At 42.4% G+C, this 25,994-nt stretch overlaps 1 protein-coding gene across 4 annotated transcripts in view; it reads right to left on the bottom strand.

Moving 5' to 3' along the window:
* The window catches only part of NBAS (NBAS subunit of NRZ tethering complex), a 313,374-nt gene that overhangs the window by 89,033 nt on the left and 198,347 nt on the right, over positions 1–25,994 (bottom strand). For all 4 annotated transcript variants that reach the window (XM_032430100.1, XM_032430102.1, XM_032430101.1 and 1 more), the window contains 4 exons: positions 23,499–23,575; positions 22,980–23,117; positions 10,542–10,771; positions 7,121–7,231 (listed from right to left, as the gene is read on the bottom strand). In XM_032430100.1, the coding sequence (XP_032285991.1) occupies positions 7,121–7,231; positions 10,542–10,771; positions 22,980–23,117; positions 23,499–23,575 (556 nt within the window). The remainder of the gene's footprint in view (positions 1–7,120; positions 7,232–10,541; positions 10,772–22,979; positions 23,118–23,498; positions 23,576–25,994) is intronic.

Raw genomic sequence — 25,994 nt, forward strand, 5'->3', positions numbered from 1 at the left:
GAGTATAAATGAACGGCTGGCCAGAAAATATTCCTGATACTATCACTATGCAAAGTATGCAATGTCACCTCTGAAAGACACTGTATACACAGTGGTGTACGGAAGTGATTCACAGAATTTGTTATGTTTCTGCATAATTTGCAAAATGAAGTCTGAAAAAGTAAATAAGAAACCACGTCACCCCATTAAGACAGTTCGTACTAACAAAGATTTGCAGGCAGAATGGCATGCCTGATGGAAGGGGAGAACACACGTGCACTTATGACGCTGATTACTATGCAAGGCAAGCTAAATCTACGTAATTAGCAACCTACAGATGAGAAACTGCCATCAGAGAGGTTAAGCGACTCGCCTAGGACCAAGGGTCCACATCTGTTTGGACCCTGTGTGCGTTCTGCTCGGCTTATCACAAAGCAGCCATCGACTGACGAAGGTCGAGCGCCTGCACTACCAGCCATTCCAGAAACAGGACTGTAACACAGACATTAGCTCTCTCTCCCAGCAGCATTACTCTAAAAGAGTTCTCCTGTCATACTTCATTCCTAACACCCCAATAAACAGAATACTCAAGACAGTCTCATCTACAAAATGGACAGTGACTAAACTATCACAGTTTTGGTTCACTGGTGTTTGGCTTCATTCTGAATATAGTCTCTCTCAATCAGCATTACTTTCCCCCTTGCCCACCCACTTATTCTTCTGTGCCTACAATTCAGTTTGCCTGATGTACAATTTTACCTAATTATCTTGTCAAGACAGATACTGGAATACCTTTACTGACATATGATAAATACCAAAACCTCCCTCTTCAGTAAATTACAATGTGCTAAGATCTTTCATAGATGCCAGTAATCAATAACCCATTTTAATAGTTTCCATTGAAAGAAGCTGTTATCTTCCCTTTGGAACAAAAAATGAAATCTCTGCTTAGAAAACAATTCCAAAGAACCCATATTCAGGAGAGTAGGAAGAAATACCATGAAACCACTATGGACTTTTCACTAATCAAATTAATGATTACCCTTAAAAACTGTTTAAGTGCTTTTTCTGGAGCCAAGTTTTAGCTATAAAGCAGCTTATATAATATGGTGCGTATTTAACTTTTAGAGATTAACTACAGGAAGAAACTAGCATTAGTTGTACCCAACGCACAAGGAATAAATTATGAGCACTAATCCTTTGATTAGTGTTCTGTAATGGCTTCAAGTTGTCAATCACTCAAAACTGTGATTCAAGAACACCATGTATTGAAAGAACTTATATTTGTATAGGGAAACAAATTTATTTAAACACCTTTTTCTTTACTCAGTCTGAGACTAATTGATAACAGTTCCATTACCTGAGTGAGGAATACTGAGGAGAGGGGGAGGAGGAAGAATGACAGTGGGGTAGGAGGAGGGAGAGGGTAACTGGGAAAGACGGACAGAAAGGGATGGGGGTCGGGCTTCACAGAATCCATATGTAGCAACTAACAGGCATTTCCCCCAAAGACTAATCCTACAAGTTTAAAGACATATGGGTCCAAATCAATGACCACGATCATGCGTGCACAGGGTTCCCCCAGAGATGCCTGTGGAAAGAGACAATTCTACCCTCGAAGTTTCCCTCTGACCTGAGGGAAACAATCCAAGCTATTCACCGCACAAATGCCTCAGAATGAACTCGATGTGGCTGACTTGATCTGCAATGCTGCCTGACAGCTGAACATGGGACTGAAAGAGAAAATGAGGTCAAAAATAATCATGGCATTTTTCAGTTTTGCCAACATTTTGGCCAAGTGTCTTTGCAAACTGAAAAATGGAATTTAACTTTCTAAGTTCACCTACAGAGTTGATGGGATGACCAATAATGAGTATCTCTATTTCTTGTCATACGAATACTCGGTGACATCCTCTGCAGAATGTTTTATTTTTACTTAAGTTTTTTTGTTTGTTTCGTATTGTTTTGTTTTAGAGAGGTAGAGAGACAGAGAGAGGAGGGGCAGAGGGAGAGGGAGAGAATCTTAAGCAGGCTCCACGCCCAGCACCTAGCCCAACGCAGGGCTCAATCTCACAACCTGAGATCATGACCTGAGCTGAACCCAAGAGGCAGACGCTTAACCGACTGAGCCAGCCCTCTTTGTGGAATGTTTTATATGACCTGAGTATGACGGGGCAAGCCATGAGGTCAGGCTTCGTCTCCTCTCTAGTGACAATCCCAACCCCTCAGATTCTGACTGGTTTGTACAATCTCACATTATAACCTAACAAAATATATTTTAAAAAACACCATGGCACAGAAATAGTAATAGGCACCATGTATTGAGCACTTAGGCATTAAGTATCATGTCATCTCACTTCTCACAAAGCAGGTACCTTATAATTAATGTCAGTGTTGACTTGAGAAATAATTGTTCAAGAATCAGATGTGCAAAGTTAGGCTAACAGTGGTCACAGGATGGGTTCAGCACATATGATCTGTTTCCAGAAGTCATAATAGTAGCTTTTTTTTTTTTTTTTGAGCATCTACTACATGTCAGGTGTTTTGTATAAATCTCTTAAATCCCACAGCAGTTTTGCCAAATGGAATGAGAACACCCATTCTGCAGATGAGGAAACCTAGGCATACAAGTCAAAGAGGCAGGGTCTGAACCCAGACGTGCAGGATTCAAAGCCTGAGCACTTTCCACAAGATGGAAATAAGCCAAGATGCATTTTCCTGCTTACATTTTATGCCAGCGTCAGGAGCTTCTTACTCTTTGGGGGAGAAGTGACCTTAACAATCACAACATGGAAAGGAAGGTTACAGATGTAAGGAAGGAGTTGCTTCCAATTTAGTAATAGTGGTAATTAGTTCTTCCATTTTTAGGAATGGTAGGTTTCTTCTTATGCACAATGCAAATCACAGTCTTGGTCATGATCTCTTCCCCCCTTAGGCCAAAAGAAAGATCAAAACCAAATCGAACAATTCTATAAAACCCATGACCTGAACATCTATATTCAACCCTCCTCCTCTAATATGGATTTTTCCTGGTCCTGAGTTTTTATTTCATCTTAATTTTCAACATTATGACCTACTTTTAACAAGCTGAGCTACCTTAAATCCCCACTCCATACTATTCTCACACTACCTCCTCAACTATGCCAGGCTTGCTTAAGGGCGGAGGAGATGGGAGAAAAGCCAGAATTCAGCATCCTTTACAAAGTGGCTCTCTGGACACAATCCCCACTCTCAGCAGCAGCAACCCTGGGGCACAGGTCCTGTGCATCTTCTAATTCATAAAAAAGGCAGACACCTTACAGTGTTTTCATCTTCCCACAGCTGTAACTTGCCCTTGCTCATCCTTGTACCTGAGACCAAAAGAATCCCACCAGAGAATATGAAACTGACTGTGGAAAACAGCAGTGCACAGTCAGATTCCCTGTGACCAGGGGCCCTAGCCATGGGTCTAAAGGAGACAGTACTACAACAACCGACAGAGAAGAAGACGGTATCATGATCTCAGACACCCAAGAAAAATCCCCTGGGTAATCACCCGGGTGACTAAAAGGTGGCTGGCTATCAGAGTGAATTGAAAGTGCAGGATGCGTGGCCTTCAGATCTGTTATCTAACTAAGAAGGGGGAAAATGGAGGGTGTCATCAAGGATGACAGTCAAAGGTAGTTCTGGCCCTTACCTAGTTCTCCTGTGCTCAGAGGCACCATATGTTCCAGCCACAACGGTCTTCCTGTAGCTATTCCAAGACCTTCCTGGCCCCAGAACCCTCAGCCTTGTGCATTGCCTTTATGGGACTTACCATGACTACAATTTAGGTCTGGGCTATTTTTAAGTAAGTGTGTGTGTGTGTGTGTGTGTGTGTGTGTGTGTCTTGGGGGTGGTTGTGGGGGGGGGTCTCCCCTATTAGAATATAAGCTCTATGAGGGTAATGATGTACCCAGCACTTAAACCTAAGCTTAGAATAGGAAGACACTATAAAAATATTAAATGAACGAACAAATGTGGTACTATTCAATCACCTAGAAGCAGCCTCTGGTATTCCAAAAATGCTCTTGTGTCCAAAACTTAAAGACACTCATGGAGTCAGAATTGACAAGAACAGTAACAGGAATAATGCAACAGTATTACAGAGCCACCAGCTATATACCTTCCACAGATTTTTCTCTAATCTTTATAACCTTACAAGGTAAGCATAATGGTCGGATAACTGAGAAAACAGTGATTCAATCACAGCTACACAGTTGGGGTTATGGGCAGCAGATCTGGACCCTGAAATGTGGCCTGACTCCCAACACCCATGCCCTCACGCTAAGCCACACATACACTGGTAGTTAATGAGGTAAGACCCACCAAAGCGTCCCGAACAGCCCGGAAGGGATGCTGGCTACTCAGGATGCATCAGCCCTGAACAAGCCCCAGGAGAAGAGGAGGCTGGGTAAGTCAGTGTCTGCCAGCTGGAAGGGACGCCAGGCCCACGGGCCCACTCAAAGCCATCACGGACGTTCAACACTATCAAGAAGAAAAAACACGGAGGAAAAATAAGGGGGCAAAGGAGACCAGAATTCAAGTACGGGTGTTTATGAGGATTATCTCCTTCACAGAGGAGTGAAATGGCAGGAAAAACTGCCATTAATGAAGCACCGATCGTGTGACAGGAACGTAGGTTTGCTACTTTACCGTGAAGTCATTTAATTTTTATTACACCTTAGAGTTAAGGAAAATGAGTTTCAGAGAATTGGATTATCTTGCGTAGGGCACACAGCTAGAGAGAGACAGTCAGGTTTGATCTAGCCAGCCTGATCTGAAGGTCTACGCTCTGTCGCATAGGCCACCTCCCTGAAGACTGTGGGCGCGCGCGTACCGGGACGTGTGCTTACACGGGGAACATTCCAGAATTCCACCAACAGGAAAGAGCATGGAAAACAGAGAAAAATATTTCCTCCACTGGGTGGGGAAAACGGCTTTTTAAAGGGATAGGAAAACAAAATCTTAAGGAAAAGACCGTTATTTTTCTTATAACTCTGATCTGTTACCTTCCCATAGGCAGTGACTCAACGAGTGAATGTCGGGCAATTTCTACTGTATTGACAAGGCTGGTTTCAAATACCTATGTCCCTGAGTCTGATTAAATAGTAAGGCAAATGACATCTTTTAAGTAAAGAGCGAGAGGCACTACTAAACACCACTTCTAAATCAATATTAGGTGTTTTGTCACTCAAAAGTAATGACGCCAGGAGGTAATGATTTCCTGCTTTTGTAATTGCTGCGTCTGCAGAATCACGCTGCGATCAGCTGTAATGACATGCCGTGAACAGCCTTGCACATTACTAGATTGCCTGATAATTCATAATATATTCAGAGACCAGTGGAGCATCCTGCTTGTACAGATACGGCAGGCTTTTATGTAACAGTCAATGAAAGGAAAAAGATATTTAATAAAATGCCAAGGTATTTTTTAAATGCCAATATGCGTAAGAAACATTTATTTGAACATATTACTGTGCTTCAAAAATGGTGAAGTCTGTGCAATATTTACCACAGATAACACTATCACCCACCCGTGTAGCAATTTCACAAATACTTAAAATGTAGATGCTAACATTTTAAAGATTTAATAAAAATTAAAAATGCTGAATTATAAGCAATTCTTGACTATTCAGCAGGATTTGGCCCCACTCAATACTCCCTCCCTTTCCTTAAACTCTTTCTTCCCACAGCTTCCCTAGCACAAGGATGCCCCATTTCTTCCCTCCTACTTCTCGGCTGCGCTCTCCTGTCCCTTTTGCTGGCAGCCCTTTATCTGCCATTAATTGTGGAAGGTCCTCAAGGTGTGTCTTAGGTCTCTCTCCTTTCTCATTCCATACACTTTCCCAAAGTGCACCCACAACATGGCTTATTTATCATCTATGTGCATGTAACTCCCCAGTTAAGATTTCCGGCTCCTCCTTCTCTTTTGAATTCCAGAGCAGTAAGATCCGCTGTCTGCATGACCTTTCCTCTTGGGCATTTCAATGTGTGTAACTTCGCCCAATTCCTTGCCTCTTCCTCACACTCCCCTCACAATGTCTAGTCTGTAACCAGGGCTACCTGTCTCACCGAAGGATGTCAGCACGCAACAGGGAGACCCAGTAAGAGCCTGGCGCTGATCTTGACCCCTCCCCTCTCACTGAATTCAGATCTAGTTGGTCCTTATCGATCAGTGCATTTCGTACTAACCATTTCACCTTCTAGATATCTCTGAAAGTCACAGTCTATTACTCCAACGGCTTCCTAACTGGTCTCTGTATGCCTGCACTTGTCTCCCTAAAATTTTTTCTCAACATGGGAGCCAAAGTGATCTTATCAAAATGTAGACCTGATCCTATTACCTCCCTCTCTTTTATAGACTACTTTAGTAGTCTCCTAGGACTCGCGTGAGAGGCCTGCAGTCTTGCCCACGGCCTGGCTTCTAGACCTCTCCACAGAGCCATCTCACACTGAGCTCCCCTGACTCTCTGGACCTCAGCCACACTGTCCACCTGTCAGGCCCTCACATGCATCATGCTACTTCCTGTCAAAAGCTTTAGCACTTAACTGTCTTGTCTCCCTAGAAAATGGTTTCCTTCTCATTGCAGTGTACATAATTGTGATGCAATATTTAGATCTCAGCTCTAGCATTATTTCCTCAGGAAAGTCTTCCTTAACTACGCCAAATCCCCTATATGGGCTCTCTTCTGTGGTACTTGTCACAGTTTTAATTTCACATTTGTCTCTCATTATTCAATGACAGTCTTGTCTCCCACACTAGACAACAAGTTCCAAGACAGTTGGGATGCCTGTTTTTGCTAACTACTGTAACCCAAGTGTCTAACACTGTTCCTCGTATGCAGCAGATGCTCAGTAAAAAAAAAAAAAAACACCTCTGAATAAATGCACGAATATTAATGTAACTCAGGACTATTATTACTGAAAGGCAAAAAGTAATAAGCTATTGTTGGAATACTGAAATGTGTATCAGAAACATATAAAGACAGAATGTCCAGATATTGGTCTACTATAGCTCAAAAGGGAAGGTGAAATTGTACTTTACGACTTCAAGATCCTTCTCAATGGAATCTGAAAAAACAGACATGGCAATAAACGTACATACGAATCGTGTGCTTACCCGCTGTCGGCGAACAGGAACTCCAAATGGGTCATAAGAACCTCCCAATGGGAGACACTGTAACGCTGCGCCAGAGAAAGAGCGACGCTGTAGACGTTCTCCTCGAGTGTTCTTCAAGAATGTCCATCAGCCACGGGGAAGGGAGAGAAGAGAAACACATTACCTTAATCAGCAAAGAAAATGTTCATTAGGACTCTCTCCAGCTGTGAGGGGTGCGGTCGGCACAGTCCTTAATAAGACATTTCACAGTAATTCAGGAAAAGCACGTCCAAGGAATTCTAATGTTCTGTTTTCACTGTGGTGCATTGCAACTGACCAAGGAACGGTCTAGACCAGTGGTTCTCACCCGAGGAGGATGCTGTGCCCCCGGGGACATCTGACAGTGTCTGATTATCATGGCGGGAGAGGAGGAGGAGAGTGCTACTGGCATCTAGTGGGTAGAAGACAGGGATGCTGTGGGACACCCTACAATGCCCAGAACAGCTCTCCCACAAGGCATTATCCAGTCCAAAATGTACAGAGAGTGAAAAAATTCTGGTCTAGACCCCGGAGCCTACAGTCAAAAACCAGTGCAAAGGAAACAGATACATAACTGCAGGGCAGGGATACAAGAAAGCAGAGTTCGTCTCTCAACAATCGTTTGTTTTCTAGCGCCGGGTACTGGGCTAGCTGCTTAGGACATAAAGACAAACAAGATGAGGAACTCACAGCACAGCCCTAGTGGACGATGTGAGATGTGAACCGACAATTAAATACAACACGGGGACCGCCACCAGGGAGGACTTCAAATACTGACAAGCAGAGATGAGTGAGTGACCGATCTGAGCCTGAAGTCTGGAGGATAAACAAGCAAAACAGCGGCAAGGTAGCTCCGAGAGAGAAGGCAGAGGGGAGGTGAGCCCAGGGGTCTGCACCTGACCCTTCAGCAACGGAGAGCCAGCGGAAGGTTTAAATCAGGGGATGGGGCCACCAAACTTGAGGCCCTCTAGATACATCAAGAATTCCGGGCCAGGGTGCCCACATTAAAGCCATTCCATAAAGACTATCACGGGGCCCCTAAATCCCCAAGCAGAACCAATTCTTGGTTGGAGGATTGGTGGACAGAACCACAGGCACAGAAATGAAATCTCTATTCTTATTAAGTAATACTGCTAAGACTACATACACCCTAGCAAAGAAAACCAGGACATTTACTTAGATGTTTGATTAGCCAGGAGTTGGGAGACATTTTCTGTAAACAGCAAGTTAACAAATCTTTCAGGCTTCGCTGCCATTCATACGGTCTCTGTAGCAAATTCCTATTATTTTTTTATTCTTGTTTTTCCACAAACCTTTAAAAATGTAAAAACCATTCTTTGCTCATGGACTATAAAAAGGAGGCCCAGGGGTGGAATAAGTCTGTCATGGCAAGAATTACTAGGGCATTGTCAATTAAAAATTTCTTAAAGTATTTATTGAGTACCTTCACCTCTCCATGATGGAATGAGCAATCCCTGAGGATGGCAATCGTTAGCAATTCATCCTTTCTGTTAGGGGAGTCTGAGACATTGCCTGACCACACGAGCGTGCTCACCAGGTACGGATACCATTATCACCCGATAAAGGTGGGAAGAAACCACACTATGTTGTGCCCTCTCCAAGGTTAGCCTGACTAACCACTGCCAACCTATCGTGTAAGCTACACAGGGAACAGAGGACAGACACGCTGCACTTACAGAATACAAATGCCGTGAAAAACAGATACACAATTAGTAAGAAAATGAAGAATGGTGGCGTCGCGTACAGCTGAAGGTAGAGCAGCAAAACAGGAGGAAACAGGTGCTTCACGGGTTCTCGTTTGTAAGACGCCCAACTCCTGTCTCTAAATCAGAACCGCTAGGTCGGAAATGCCGCGGACACTCGGACATTTTAAACAAGCCATTCAAAGGCTGCTGTACATTTTTCTAAGTACTTCTTCCAAGTAAGAAGATTCTATTATATGTTTGTCAAAAGCAGGTCTTTGTCCTCATCAACATACTCCAAATAGCATACACTAGCTGGATATTTAAAAAAGAAAATCAAGGACAATAACCCTAGCAAAATGTAATAGATGATGTTAAGATGTGCCTTACCTTGTAACCTTTATTCTACATAACCCTCTTCTAAGAAGCCATGAGCATGGCCCCAAGGATTACCGAATGCCTGGAGGAAAAGCCCACTGGACTTGGCAATGGGAAGTTGAGGCTCTCACCTCCCTGGCTGCGTGACCCTGAACCACTCTTTAAAGCTGATTTTCAGATTCCTTTTCCAAAAATGAGGAGGTTGGATTAAATGACCTCTTTGGTCACTTTCCAATTAGACATTAGATGACTCTATGAAATTATTAATCTCTACAAGAACAGAGGGGCGAAGAAAAAGTGATTCCATAGTTCTCTTAATTAAACTAAATCCTGTGACAGATTGTTCTATCTTTTCTTTGATCTCTCTATTCCCTGCCTTACTCTAAAGAGAATCTGGGGTGTCTTCTGGTAGGAAAGAAGCTCGGGCTAATATAAACTTATTACAGAGTGCCAAGCTACTTTGCCACTTTCTTAAAGATTTAAATAATAATAATGAAAAATAGCATATATCACTTTCATAAGCAGGGCTATCTTTGTTATTTTAAAGTAATGTACCAGGAGGGAAGAATAACCATTAAATATAGGCACAATTTAACCTTAGTTTCAAAGGCTGGAAGCCTCGACTGAACTGTATGCTGGTGCCTTCCTGGGAACACAACCAGGCAGTGCGGGGGCGGCCACAGGGCACTGTGATGATGGGATGGCTTTGTTATGTGAGAGGTCAAGGTCAACGTCCCAGTGATGATCCTACCACCCATGTAAACTTGGGCCAGTTACTCAACACTCTGAAGTCTCATGTTCTTCAGCTATAAAATGGGGATGACATTCTATGTCATAGGCTTATCTTTGAGGATTAAGCGATATTTATAAAATAGTTTACAGAGCACCTAACACAGCTCCTTGCACATGGTCAGCACTCCACAAACTGTGAATATCTTCTCAATAACCATTGTGGGTGAACACACTTTCCCACCTTTTTTTTTTTAAGTTTTTTTTTCCCCCCTATTTTCTCCACCTTCTGACATGTAAATAATTCTCATTTGATCTAAACTAAAAAATGGAGACCAGTATTAAAACCAAGGGGCATTCCATACCCACAAAGAAAAATTAGAGAGAGAGAGAGAGAGAGCAGCCGGGGAAGGGGAGAGGGAGGGGGAGAGAATCTCCAGCAGACTCCCTGCTGAATGTGGAGCCTGATGCGGGGCTCCATCTCATGACCCTGAGATCATGACCTGAGTCGGATGCTTAACCGAATGAGCCACCCAGGCACCCCCTTTTATATTTTAAATCCATCCCTTTATGAGACAAAGGCATCCCCTTACTCTGCTAAACCAAGGATAGTTTCCCTTTTGTACTGGTCGTCGGCAGTAAAACGCTGCACATCCACACCCTTCCGAAGGCCCTGAAGGATCTGAGCCTGAGTGAAATCCAAGAGACGTTCATTGTAGTAGTGCAACTGCTTGGTCAGTGAGACCAGGTCCTCTGGCCAGGCTTCATGTCCGTATCGAGTCACATGCCTGGTGACCATCTTGATTAGCCCTTTGGGATCAGCCTATAATAAAAAGAGCAACAACAAAAACAGAACAAAGTAACAACAAGAAGACCACGTCTACAGGGCAGTGTTTGGCTCTCCCCCTGTTGCTGTTTAATCAAGGCTCACAACCACCCTAAGCAATCAATGGCAGAGGTGGTACATTTTGCAGACCACAAATACAAGACACAGAACTGAGTCTGGAAGGAGGTTTCTGGACTCCTGCTCTGTTCTTCTTCCTTAAAAATCTCCCAACCAGTTAAAAAATAATATCCACTTGCTTTTTCAACTACCATCATCCTACATTAGACTGATTCCCTAATTATCTGATCATTTATAATTCACCCTGGAAGTAATTTTTGTCATCATTGCCCCTAGATAAATTTTCTCTGGACCATCTAAGTGTTCTCAATAACAAAGCAGCAGTTCAAATAATGCCACTATAAATGCCTAGCCAGCTAAGTAGAGGAGTGTTTTCTCCAGGGGTAAGTTAGGAAAAAACCTATCCCTGTTCCTGAAATCATAAAACACTTCTAGTTGTATAAGAGAGCACCCAACCAATTTTTACTCTGCTCAGTTGGGGGCTCAATGGGATATTGTTCTATAATTCTTAACAGCTTTTCTAACAACAATAAAACTATCCAAATAGAACAAAACCCAGAATCCAACAGTTGACAGGAAAGAAAAATAAGTGATTAACTGGCCACATTTATTTACATTAAAGTTGTTCTGGGTGTCAACGAAGCAATAGCAGCTCAGCCATGATTTTGGAATATTTAACAGGGAGCCTGATACTTGAACAACAGTAACTCAATCACTTCCAATTCCTGGGAAGATATGGTTTATATTTTAATATAAGAAAATTAGGAAAAAAACTCCAGAATCTACCTCTGGTTCTCAGAAACACACCTAATTATAGTAAGCTGTCAGCATTTCTAATGTGTAAGCCATTATTCTGAGCTACACAGGAGATTTGTCAATGTCGAGTCTATATTACCAAACCTAGCCTGACATTTCTCTCTTGATCCTATTAGGGAACAATCTGGGAGTACTGATAAAAACCAATTAAAGAAATCTTCTTGGGTTCCAGGAGGTGGATTTGAGGAAAAAGTCAATGTTTTTTCCCTACTGCTATGCATACACTCAGTCCTATTGCAAAAACCACAGATTTATCTCAAGTCAAAAAGAGCTGGGATTGAAAGCTACCTCTCCAAAGTAAGCTCCAAGACCATCTTTCATTCGTTCAGCAAATATTTCTTGTGCACCTATTTTGTGCCAGGTGATGTACTACAATAAGAAGATGTGACCCTTTCCTCCAGGAATGCAGTCTATCTGGAGACACAATCGAGCAGTTATAAAATGGTGTGAATACGAGCAGTTATAGAATGGTGTGATACGACTAAGCTAAGACCTGACAGAAAGATGGCATGAAAGAAGCAAATCTACCTGCCATTAGAAGTGATGTGGGAATCCGCCGCATATGGATCCTATTTCTGGCCATGGATTTAGGCAAAGGGGATCCCACGCCTCAGCTCCCAGTGCCGCCTCTACAGCTGACATTTACCCCCACCCCCTTTCTGCTAGCTGACTGAACTCTCGGGCAGCAGCCTGAATCACACACGGTGGGCTCAGCCAGCCCTGAGGTTATGTGGTACAGGGCCGCTGCTTCAGGGCCAGCCAGCCCGTCTACACCTGCTTTGCCCCTGGCTGGGCACCACTCTTGCCTGTTTCCTCACACCTCATCCGGTTAGCATGTTCCTGCCTAGTAGCAGAAAGAGCAAGAGCAAAGATGTGATGGGCAGGGCTTCAGGCGGGCGGGAGAGCTCTTCCACAGCTGTCCTTTCATGGAGCACCTTGTGACCCGCTTGTGCACTCCACCAGCAAGCCCATGTTCACCACAACGAGGACGCCTTTTTCCCGTAAGTCACTCTGACCCTGTGGTTCAGACCGAAGCCCTCAGTGTGCAGTTGCCCAATGCACTGGGAAGGAGAGGCTAGAACCATGCAGCCCCATCTCTCCCAGCCTGTTGCTTCCCACCCCTGCTCATGAAGCCCACCACCTCCATTCTCTCAAGGGTTTCCCGCAGGTTTTCTCCACATTCAGTTTTTAACCTTTTGTTTTCTGGCATCTTGGGGATTTGGTACCTGTTTGGGGAGAGTGGCCTACACACTCTTCAACTGACCTTGATTATGTAACGCCTTCTCATTTCTATTCTCTTTGTATTCTGATACAATTTATGGAGAAGTCCCAAGACCCGGTAGAGGGCACAGCTTCAAAATGGCAGCACAAAGCAATAACGAGCATAATTACTACCAATAACATTTGTGTGGGCTTTCTTTATCCCACAGAAAGTCTCCAGTCTCCACGTGCAACCTTCATTTTCATATATTTGCCAGTGAAGAAAATGACGCGGCAAAGTGAACTCAGCATGGACACACAGAAGGTACCAGCTGGATGACCCTGCGCTAAGTTACTTAACAACTACAAACTCAACTGTGCCATCTACAAAATGGCAGTAAAACACAGCCTGCGTGGTGGTGTGAGGCCGAAGAGACTCTACATATATAAAATACACAAACCAAGGCCTGGCATGAAGCAGGTATTCTGAAAATGAAAGGGATTATGGGATTTACTCAAAAGCATTCACTTTAATTGTAGCTCCACTACACAATTTACTTTACAGTTCTTTTTCTCAGAAATACTAATTTACAGCTTATTAAATTATGGCCGAGACCACATATACTTCATGAATTTGTCTTTTCCAGAGCTCAGCAGAGGCTCAGCAGAAATCAGGTACAGGGTAAAAGGGAAGCACGGCCAACAGTAGTAGGGGCTTTGAGGTCAGTAGTACTGTATACTCCAGGGCCCTCGTTCAGTAGGGATGCAATTTGGGGCAAGTTACTTCCTATTTCCTCACCTATAGGAGTCAATAAGCATACCCTCCTCATGCTTTGTTATGGGGCACAAGTAAAATAAGGTATTTTAAAGTACTTTTTTCTCCATCATTCTAAGAAAAGAAACTGGACCTAGAGCTTATGCTCAAGGAATTAAAAAGTAGTGACAGACAAAGACATACAGAGAAGCAACCCACAGCAGCCTCCTGAATATAAGCACCATTACAGGACCACAGACCAAGAGTGATGGGAACTCCACAGAGGGAGTCAAGAGAGGGATCCTCTCTCTTGACTCTTCAGGGGGCTCAGTTTCTTCAGATGTAAAACAAAGGAACATCACCAGATGATCCCCTTTCTAAGGCTAAAATCCTATGAATGTACAGGAATTCAATCATGAAAATAAAATAAATCCTTGGAAATCCCTCCAGGTGTGGAATCAGGGAAGTTCCACATTTTTTTCTCATGTATGACTCCACTAAATCTTCAGAGCAGATCTTCACTCAAAGTACAACCTTAGACTAATGAATTAAAGCCAATATATTCCTACACGGTTTAAACAACTTTAATCTATTTTCCTTTACTAAGTAGAAATTATCTAACCCCTCTGTATTTTTTTTTTTAAAGATTTTATTTATTTATTTGACAGAGAGAGACATAGCGAGAGAGGGAACACAAGCAGAGGGACTGGGAGAGGGAGAAGCAGGCTCTCCGTGGAGCAGGGAGTCCTACGCGGGGCTCGATCCCAGGACCCTGGGATCATGACCTGAGCCAAAGGCAGATGCTTAACAACTGAGCCACCCAGGCGCCCCACCCCTCTGTATTTTTTATTTCACATTCTTTATACATCAAATATGTTCACTTTACTAAGAATTATTTAAGAACAAATACCTAATACTTCAGTCTTTGGTGTGGAGACAGGCATAATACTAAACATACATGAACTGAACCTCATCTAATACTAACAATTCTGTGGGACCAGACTCTACTTGTATCATCTGTTTTAGAGACTCATAGGAGGTGAGACACTTGACCAAGGCCGCTGGGTTAAGTAGCAGGGTGGCCTGTGACTCCCAAGCACAATGCTTCCCCCCAAAACCATCCTTTTATATTTGGTCAACAAGGAAGGGGTAGCCCTTGAAATTATAAGGATTTTTTTTTTTTCTTTTTTTTTTTTAAAAGATTTATTTGAGAGAGAGAGACAGCGAGTGAGAGAGAGAGAGAGCACAAGTAGGGGGAGCATCAGGCAGAGGGAGAGGGAGAAGCAGACTCCCCGCTGAGCAAGGAGCCCGATGCAGGGCTTAATCCCAGGACCCTGAGATCATGACCTGAGCCAAAGGCAGACACTTAACCGACTAACTCACCCAGGCGCCCCCTTAAATTATAAGGATCTTGACAAGCCCAGTATGTAAAGAGCTCCCACCAAATGTAACTAAGACTTGGTATTAGAGTCCTTTTACAAACGATCAACTTTCACTGATGCATTTAATGCTGTCATTCTATATTACATCTAGATTGGCTCTTTTTTTTTTTTTACACACACATGTACATTCTCCCTCTCATCCCTTTTATACATATATATGCAAGTGTGAATAAAAACAACCATAGAGGACACACAATGGTAGGTATCCAACTAAATACCTGATTCAAGCTGTATCTACAAGTCTTTCATTTTCTCTTCTCTAATGACAACAGAGAGAGTTGAGAATATCATTTTCTGTTCAACCCCTTGACATAAGTATACTTGGTTTTAAAATTCTGTCCTAAGAAGGTGGTGAGTAGGAGCAGGTAATTAATTCTTTGATGATAGGTTTCCAAGTATCTTCAAATTTATGGATCATCAAATATCTGTTAAATATACAGAAAGGTTTCCAAAACTTCAATTTATTGTGTAAAACACAATACTAATGAGAAGGGACAATTTGCAAAGGCTTTTAAGAAAAAGGAAAATCAGTTATGGGTAAAAAGCACAGGAACTGGCATGAGATACCCTGATTACTGGTTCTTCTCCCTGAGCTCCAGGTTTTCCATTATTAAAATTGAAGCCATTTCTTCTTTATAGAATCTTCATAAAGATTAAATGAGGCTAGATGGATTAGCGTGTTATAAGTTCCAGCCCTCCATGCAAATTATCCTCTTACCATTATCATTACTACCTCCAAGCTCCTCCTCAAGGAACTTTACTGGTCGTGATTACTTCCAATATTTAAGTTTTAATAACAGTTCTTCCCCTGAGCTTACAATTTCTCTCAAAATACTCCAAAGCATCCCCCTACTCACTCCAGCACTTCATCTCATTCATTCAGCCCCCAAGCATATGGCATTCAAGTGTCTAAGCACTTTGACATGAACGTCATTTGACCCTCATACCAACGCAGTAATGTGCACACTGAGACTACGGTTCCCGATTCAGAGATGCCAGTCTGCCCTCCATGCAGCCTCGGCTGTGGTCTGGTAGCCAGGAAGCGAGGCAAACCCCTCACCTCTCACCTATCGCCCTGTCCACGACATCAGGCCCTTTCTCCCTATGCTCCTGACAGATTTCCATCAATGTTATACATCCAAACTCACATCTGAAATCGCTGTTTTTCTGTGTGTAGGGTATATTCAAAGCTCTCTCTCTTTTCCCAACTAAGCTCAATGCCATGATCCAAGGGTATGAAAGCTTTCGGCTTCTAAGAAGCTTTTGAAGGACTTTACAGGTAGCTTCAAAATCTCCCATATTTAGTATTCAAAGTGATATTGCAAAACATCACAGGCTGCAAAAACTAGTAACAAAAAAAGCCATCAAAAATTTAAAACAGAAAGTGTGGAGAATTAAGTTATTCTAATTTTTCCCCAAAATTAGGCAATGCAGTTCTTCAGGGGGTGAATAAAATATAATTTCTTTAAAGAATATGGTCAAGTCCCTGTAGAAAGAAAATATGCCTAAATATTCATGACTACGGAATGCTCGATGACTTAATCTACTGCTTACTAGTAGAGGTAATAAATCCATTCCGGTTTAATAGTCTCCATTTCTTGGTAATATTGGTTGGGAAGTTTTAAACAGGCGGTGTGTTTCCCCCCTAGGGTTATTTGCTTGAGATAATTTTCTACTTAGTATTTTCAATTAGTGGCTTAAAAAACCACATTTTAGAAACAGTCTACCATAAAGTTTTGAATTTCATCCCCTGCTGGGTTTGCTTCTCTAGCATATAAAACTAAAGGACATGTTTCCATTTTTAACTGATTTTATCTCCTGAAACTTTTTTAAAAGAATGCTAGAAAAGATCACACTTCGAGATGCGTTTACAATAATTATAAAGGTGAGGTATAAATGAAAACACAATCAGTGTAAGTAACAATGTGTATATTCACATTTGCATAAAAAACTGTTACATACATACGCATATCCGTAAACTATTTCTGGAAGGAACCAAAAGGGAAACACTGACTTTTTGCTGTATACCATTTTCATCATTTGAGTTTTGTGGCCATGTGTGTATTACTTCTTAAATATAAGAACAAGTCAATCAGGGCAAATACAAGGAGAGAACACTCTCTCTGGCTGACCATCTATCATTATCCTCCGTCACTAAAAAGAAAAGTTGAGGCAAGGTGGGCTACTCCAAAAATAAGCTAGGACAGCTCCAGGAGCCTGCGCTGGCTGGCTGGCTCCGGGGGGGGTTTCCCATCAGGATGCACAGGCCTTTTGTCAGAAATAACCCCACAAATTCTATCAGTACTTTCATTCAAACCTAGTAATCTACCTAAGTTATCCTCCCGCAGCTCAGAACTACAGGGGGTGGAAGGAGAGAATGGGAGGGCTGAAAATAGAAACAAGGTGAAGTGACAATTGAGTGAAAGCTAGCTCCACTGAGTGCTATTACGTGTAGGCAACAAATCGAAACCACTTTTATTTCAATTTCTATGATGATTCATCAGGAGTTTGTTACATTTAATTCCAAACTCAGCAGTGCAAAGGAAGATGCTTTTGAAAAGACTCGAATAATGAGCCCGTAAGTGGTCAGTGGACAGCTCCTATGTACTTACAACATGTAGCTATGGTGCCCATGCCTGAGTCCTGCAAATCTAAGCGAGCTGGAGCTCACAAAACCCAAGTCTGAAGGCTGTCCCGATCCACGGCAGCTAAAGTAATTCCTGAAGTTATTCATATGCCAATCAACAGCCAAAGGAACTACAGCGGGTGAGGTCCTGGGGATTCAGAGAGAGAGGGGGTCCCTGCTCTCAAAGAAGACCACCACACGGAGAGCGGACAGCTGTGGATCGTTTACACCATCACAAAGAACCACTCACAGGGTGTCCATGCGAGAGCCATGAGACACGGAAGAGGCCCGTGTCTGCTCAGGGGGCAGAGAAGGTTCCACACAGGAGGCTCTTTTGAGCTCAGACTTAGATGCTGGGAGTGGGAAGAAGACGGAGGCCCTTTAAGCAGGGAAATTATATCTGCACAGGCACAGAGGTGTGAAAAAGGATGTTAACTTCAGAGAGATATAAATTCTGAAGAGCTAAAACATAAACTTCAAAAGAGCTGGTGTCGGGATCATGGTTGGTGGGGTAAGGAAGAGCCAGTCAGTTCATTGAGGATTTTCTCTATCACATGAAGGAGTTTCCATTTTACCCGGTAGCCACAGTGGAATGTCCCGCTGGGAAGGACTCATTAGGCCTGCATGCCAGAAACCACTCAGGTCCAAGCAAAAAGCAGGCAGAGCTTGGAAGCAGAAGCTCTAAGTGATAGGATGTCACTTACACCAGAGCAAGCTGGAGTGAGTCACTGGATTTCTCAGGCTTATCTTCTGCCAAATGGGGTCACTCAAAGGATCAACTGGCAGAATAAATGTGTGAGGTATTTTAAGAGAGCCAATGCCTTTTCAGGGTTAGTCTGATCTTTCTACTGTCCACTTACAACTCCCCTATGCAAGTCCCTAAGCTGACCCTTGCTGTCACCCACCCCACCCCCAACACACACACACACACACACACACACACACACACACACACACACTCCTTTTGACACTTCTTAGCCAGACAGAGGAAACCTTACTAGTCACAGTGAAGTCTGGTCACAGATTGCATTTCTGTCCTTTTCACCTAGAGGCAGGCAATTCTTCAACACTTTGAGTTTTATATGGTAAAATTTCAATACCATCTCAAATACACTATGAAAAAATACCACAGTACATATGATGGGCACTGTGACGCTTCGATACCTTTGTTACTGCTGTTCCCTGTGTGTGGAACACTCTTCCCCCTCCTATCTTCACAGCACTGCACTCATCTCTTTGTCTTTCCTCAAAAGTCACTTTCTCAATTTGAGGTGCTTCCTGAGTCTGTTTAAATTGTACTCTACATACACATACTTCTTATTCTTCTTCTTTGCTTTTCATTTTCATAGCTCTTATCACCATCTAACAGAGTATATATTTTATTTACTTATTTTGCTTATGATGTCCTTTCCTCAATGGAATGTAAGTCTAGAAAGGGCAAAGGTTTTTATGTACTTTGTTCACTCGTGTTTCCCCAGGATCCAGAACATTGCCTGGCGTAAAGTACTCACCCGATAAATACTTAAGCAAATACACACACACACACACACACACAATTCAATCATTTCACATGTGCTACAGAATTACTTATTAATTTTCAATAATCTACCCAGTGAACATTTATTTACTCCCTTTTATTATCCCGGTCCTGCTCTAAGCATTGGGAAAACCAATAAATACAACACAGACACTGGCCTCAAATAGCTCCTTCTCTAGTGAGATGAAAAGCATTTAAATTCCAAACAAGAGAGTGTTTAAGCGCTATGACTGAGGTAAGTGCAGGGCAGTACAATGCCCAGGGAAGAGCTCCAGGCACAGCCTGGGAGCACGGCGGGCAGGCGGCAGGCGGCAGGTAGCCTGCCCAGGTGAGGTAACACCTGAACCAAGGAGCTACGCAAAGAAATGCTGGAGGCAAACATTACAGGCAAAGAGGACAGGTTTGAAGACAAGGAAAGAGAATACACAGGACATTTGAGAAATTTAAGTGGCCTGGTATGGCAGGAACAAAGGAAGATGAAGTTGGAGAAACAGGCAGAGGCCAGACCGTGGGGGACGTGCAGACCTTGCCAGGACAACAGGAAATCACGGAGGGATTTGAGGCCGAAGGCCGGATGACAAGGTCTCCACCTCAGAAAGGCCATTCTGACAGATGTCTGGGAAAAGGTACAAAACTAACAAAAATGAAGATGGGGAGGGTTTACCAGGCTGTTACAGTGGTTTAGGTGAAGGAACCGTGGAGACTGAATTAACTTGAAGACATGGGGCAGGGAGGAGAAAACCGGAGATGTATTCACACATCTATTAACTCCCTATTAACACGTCTACCTGGAAGAATTTCAGACCATCTTTGTATTTGATGTTAAAAAAAGAAAAATCATGGATACTTCCTAACTCTTCCGCTCACCTTTCAGGCTACTAACCAACCCAATGCTTCAAACAGAGTTGCCAAGAAGTCCCTGGAGAATGAGCTGGCCCGAGGAGCCGCTGCCGTCTTAACACTCCTGGAGGGCACACCTGTTTCTGTCTGGAGCAGCCGAGAAGTTAGAAATCATGTTCGGAGACATCACCACTGGGCCACATGGATTTTACTGGCTTCTGTTCCCACTCGGATCTAACGCTGCTTCCTGAAGCAATGACCCTGAACAGCAGCTGCCTTCTGCTACTGGGCCCAAAAGGAGAATGGGAGCAGGTGTTAGGAATCATGCCATGGGGGGGGTGGTCTAACAACCAAGGATCAGAGGCCCAGGGATAGAGCAAGACAGGAGAGCTCCAAGGAGCATCTTCAAAGGAAAAGATAGTTTGATAGGAAAACGGTGACAGGAACGAGACCAAGAGTTGAAGGGCAGCAACAGCGGGGTGACACAGGCTGGAAGGAACAGAAATTGGGGTAAAGGGTAAAAAGGGGCAGGAATCAAGTCTTACTATTCTTCTTACTGCAATGCCACGCTCTAGGTCCTTCACAAGAGGCACTCGATATACAAAATACAGGACCTGGAAATAAAATGCTCACACTTCTAAGTGAAAAGAACTGTTGGGAACACAGAAGAAACCAAGATGGAAGCACCTTTACTTCTAACCCTTAGCTTTCAACGTTCTACTTTGTCTCTTCCCATGGTTCAGTTGTGGAAATTTTAAATGGGGTTCCTTATGGAGTGACTGCAGCATCTGCAGAAGGAAATGGATTTTCACATATAAAAGTTGGGATGGAATTTCATGGTTTTCTCCTAACTTACCTCTCTCACAAATAGTACATGATTTGGGACTTTTAACTTTTGGTACAAAATAATTTACTATCAGAGAACACAGGAAAAATATATGCTGTACTAGAATTTTCCTTCAAGAGGACTCCTTTAACTAAGGTTATAAAGAAATGACCCTGAAGACGGGGCCACAATGTGGCTGTGCAGCAAGCTCTTTGGCCCTTAAAGGATGGGCGTGTGGTCTGGGCCACATAGGTCTGCAGTGCTCTTTTGGGCAGCCCCCCCAATCCCCATGTACCCAACTATCTTCTACGCTTTTATAGTAAGTGGTGGGTCCAGGCGGCCACATCCGGCTTTTCATCTTAACACTCGGTCAGAGTCCACGGCACGCACGAGGTGCCCAGCTGACTGGCCTTTCAATCCTCCTTATTCACGGAAAGCGGAACACAGTGCTAGGCACACGGTGTGATCTTAACACAGACCACGGACGTGGGAACAAAAGAGGTGGCTCCCATTCCCACGGTAGCCACATAGAAATCTCAGTCAAGTACATTCTGAGGACATGACTGGTGGTTATAACAAGGCATAATGCTTTTGGTCAAAGTAAAGCTTCATTGTGTTTCAACATACTTGGAGTTTCAGGGGAAACGTTACTTGGGTACATACACAGCACTAACGAAAGATAGGGTATTTAGAAGCAGACTCCAGCAAACATGCTGTGAACATTCTGATTGAATGTAAGAAAGCCATTAAGTTCCAGAAGGAAACCTGCCACATTTCCACCTATATAATTCACTTCTTTCCCTCAATTTATAGCACAGTAGGTCGATTTCTTATTTCACATAAAAACATACCTGAGACGTAAAAACAGAACAAAGGAAAATTACTAGAGCATGGAATAAAGTAACTGTACAAAGCGGCAGTAACTATCAAAAACAAAAAAATAAATTCAGAATCTCCAAAATAACTAGTACCTTTTGTTAACTGGATAAAAGAAGAAAACATTCCTTTCTTGGCCAAACTTCATCATGATCAAACTATGCCACAGGACAATCCACATCTAATAACAGTAAGCCCTTGGGAGATTATCCTGTGTTGTAGATGGTCCCCCCACCCCCCGCCACCCTTACTCTCTTTAAAGAAAAATTGATGAAGGAAAGCCACAGATTTTTGCCACAAATGGAATGTTTTCATGTACTTAGCTATGTTTTGGGTGGCTGAGACAGCTAGAACTTTCAGTCACACTTAGATTGTGAAATTACTTCTTCACAGTGTGCTTTGAAGTCAGGGGAGAAAGAATCCTGCCTCAGTATAATCGGAACCTTTCATTTGTACACATAGTGGATATGAAAGTCTGATATATTTGCTTATCTACGCTTATCTATATTTGCTTAAGAGATATGGCAATTCTCTTAAAATACTCCAGTACAAAAAGCAGATAATTTCCCCAGGCTGATAATTAAAGCTGGTATATACAGGTTAACCTGGAGGGCTTTGATCTTCTAGTGGCATCTGTCACACCTCTGTGTCCACAAAAGGTGGCACATATAACTTGAGGCCACGCTTAGGCACTTTTGCTCAGAAATCAACAATAAAGTTAATATCAAAGTTGTCTGGAGCGTGGTGGCAAGTGGGTATAACACGTTTCAACATTTCATCTGTCCAGCTACTACTCTCATATTTCTGGCTCTAAAATAAATCAAAGAACAGCGCTACTCAAAGAACTGTTATTGCCTACTGTCCTAAACTGGAGCCATCTTCCTTTCGGGCAGTGAATTAAAAAGCCAATTCTCCATTTCTCCACTCCTACTACTTTAACCTGCCCTAAGAACTTTGCAAAATAACATAAATGACAGCCAAGTTGTGGGAAGCATCAGCATTCACAATAAACACTGGAAACGACCTCTTCTTAACTGATGCCAGGAAAGCAACTACGTCCAACAGAGAAAAGGCAGGGGCTGTTGGCCACGGGGAATGCGTTCTGGACACAAAGCACATCAGTCCCTCCAAAGGGGTAAACACGTGTTTTAACTATTTTAGAGAAGCTTTAACTCTGCTTGTTAATCAAGTGGAAGCCATGAGGACTCACCCTGTAAAGAGGATGGCACTTGTCCCTGAAACATGGAGCCAAGCGGGCATAGATCTGGAGGCTGTAGTAATAGGCTGCCAGCTGGAGAGATAAAGCAGAGTGGGCCTGCTTTTCAAAGCACCTGTTAGCATCTAACACCTAGAAAGGAACATGACAGAAGGAACTCAGCTCAAAGGAAATTAAGGAAATCATCATAAACTATTACATTTCTAGTCATCACTGTAGAATTTTGGTTCAAAGTTTCCACTGCATCATCCCAAGCTCAACTTTAAGAGGACTACGTTAGAATTCAGAAAAACTGTAAAGACAGATCCTATGCGTGTAAAAGAAGATTTTGCAATTAACACTTCAGCTAAAATTGTAGAATTTGCTCTCTGAATACTGACACCACAGTCCTTCCTGCACAAAAGAACAATCAGGAGGAAGTGAAGCCTATAATGAACAATTTATTGGTGAAAAATCTCCAGTGTAGCTTTCTTGTTTATTCATGATGTCGTCTCTTGGTAAGGGGAAACTTACCTGTGGTAAGGCAAGGAGATAAGCCAGAGCCAAGGTCATGTCATTTGGTAAAGCATCACTTGCCAGCCGTAAGAGAACTGAAGGCAGGAAAAAAAAAATGCATCATTTTACTTGAGGATCTATATGACCTTCATAGTTACTAAGTGCCAGGATTTTAGTCCTATATGATTTCAACAGATAATTAGCTTCAGAGGACTCTTTAAGACCTTTTACAAATGTCTCTTAACACCACCCAAATACAGATCACAGGAAACTATGTTATTAAATAGTAACCTTGCGTTACTTAACTCAGACAAATTGTGCTATTTGTTATGTTTTTAAACAGGAGAAAATTCTGTTAAGTGCAGGTACAAAGTCTAAGTGCAAATAGATCACGGAGGATGGTTTCTTACAGCTAATCTTTTAGTTTTAAAGACCCAGGCCATGCTATAAAATTATGTTTATCACTGACAGCTTAATATGGAAAATAAGCATATGAGCACTAAAGATCAAAGAAACAAAATAGCTGTGAGTGCAAATTTAGGATAAATCTTTTGATTACTGCAATGAAGATGGTTTTGTTCCTTCCAAGAACATCCCTCTTCATCATACTCCACAAAAAACCCTTGCCTTAATTATATAGTATCTTAAAATATCCCAACTATTAACAACTTTCCACAAAATTTTTTATATAAGCAATGACCTATCAATGTCATAGCTCTAATACGAGAGCACACTGCCAACAAAGTCTGTGTTTATATACAGTTTGCATTAATAAGGAAATGTTCCATTCATTTAGGGTCTTAGTGACAAATACCAGGTAGTCGTATGTAATCACAACGTAAATCCTTTATTTTTAAATAACACAGACTCTCATGATCTGCACTAATGAAGGAGAACAGTATGTGAATAATCCAAAGTAAATGATATTTGACTTTGGAAAAACACCATATAATTTTTTTTCCAGAAGATTTACCTTCCTGTCTTACTTGAACTGAAATTTAAGTCATTTATATAAACTGGGCTTAGCTGGCAGTCTGGGCAATGAGATGGTGGTAGGGTAAGGAACCACCTACAAGTGTCAAAATCTGACTTAGAGCTCAAAATCTCCTGTGGATGACTCATGAGGGAAAAAACTGAGCTTTCTCCACTGTACCTTACAGAGAGAATATTGGTTCTCTAAATATTCATATCCTCTGATTTCTCCAAACCTTATGAACCAAATTGGACCACCAGTCAGCCTCAGGACTTCCAAGGAATCGTACTATTTCAGAGAGTTTTGCTAATCAAAAACTACTCGTTTCAAGGCCTATCTGTAAATTCATTCCTTCTTTCCGTATCAGTGAGAACCTTCTCTGAACCAGACATTGCACTAATAAGAATCAAAGTCTCTGCCCTTTGGGATAAACACACTAGAACAAGAGAAAGTCTCCAAATAAATAAATACCACAAAGGGCCTAAACCAAATTTTGGACAAACAGTTATGAGAGCAAAGAAGTGAGTGTGTTCTAGAACACGATCAAAACTAAAGGATGAGGGGTTAGCTATATATTCCGGACACCAGAAGACAAAGCAAGAAGAAACTTGTAAGTTTAATCTACAGAACACTCTGGATGATATCAGAAAGATTTACTTAGTGTGTAGAAATTGCACACTGGGGGCGCCTGGGTGGCTCAGTTGGTTAAGTGTCTGCCTTGGGCTCAGGTCATGATCTCTGGGTCCTGGGATCAAGTCCCACATCGGGCTCTCTGCTCAGCGGGGAGTCCGCTTCTGCCTCTCCCCCATGCTTGTGCTCTTTCTCTCTCTCTAGCTGTCTCTCTCTAATAAATAAATAAAATCTTTAAAAAAAAAAAAAAGAAATTGCATACCGTACAAACACACACATACACAAAACCCCAGGGCTGCCACTTGACTTCTATCTGCCTTATATATTCTACCATTCGATACCTGCCTAACTTAACAGTCCTTCAGGACCCGTATTTTGGAGAGAAAAAAAAAAAAAAAGTCCAATAGTTTCACATACTAATAATTCTTCCCTGTTAATTTTCTTTCTTATGTAGTTTCTTATAAAGTGACCTACAATTGCAATCTCACCTAGTTTTTTTTTTTCCCACCCCCATTTTGTTTTCAGATACTTCCCTTCTTTATGCACAAAGGAAGCCAATTTTCAAATAAGCCTATGTGAACCCACTCATCAATATTAGCCTTGTCTCCTCAAAGTTCAGGAGCCTTTATTTCAGGTGTGGGGCTTTGCTCTGGCTACCAAAGGGCCATACCTCCTAGAGTTGTGGTTGGGGCCAATCTGAGGCCTACTGGGAATATCAGTCCCGTCACTGATTCTCTTCCAGTCAGATCTGTTTTGGTTTTTTTTTTTAATCATATGATTGACTTAATCTTTCACTCCATCTAACGTGCATTTGTCTGTATCCCAAAACCAAAGCACCCTCAAGATATGAAAATACTCCAAAGGTATTCCAATGAATATGCTACAGACCCTGAAGGAAATTCCAAAACAAA

This window comes from Phoca vitulina, unplaced genomic scaffold (assembly GCF_004348235.1).
Source record: "Phoca vitulina isolate PV1807 unplaced genomic scaffold, GSC_HSeal_1.0 scaffold42, whole genome shotgun sequence".
NCBI lineage: Eukaryota > Metazoa > Chordata > Mammalia > Carnivora > Phocidae > Phoca > Phoca vitulina.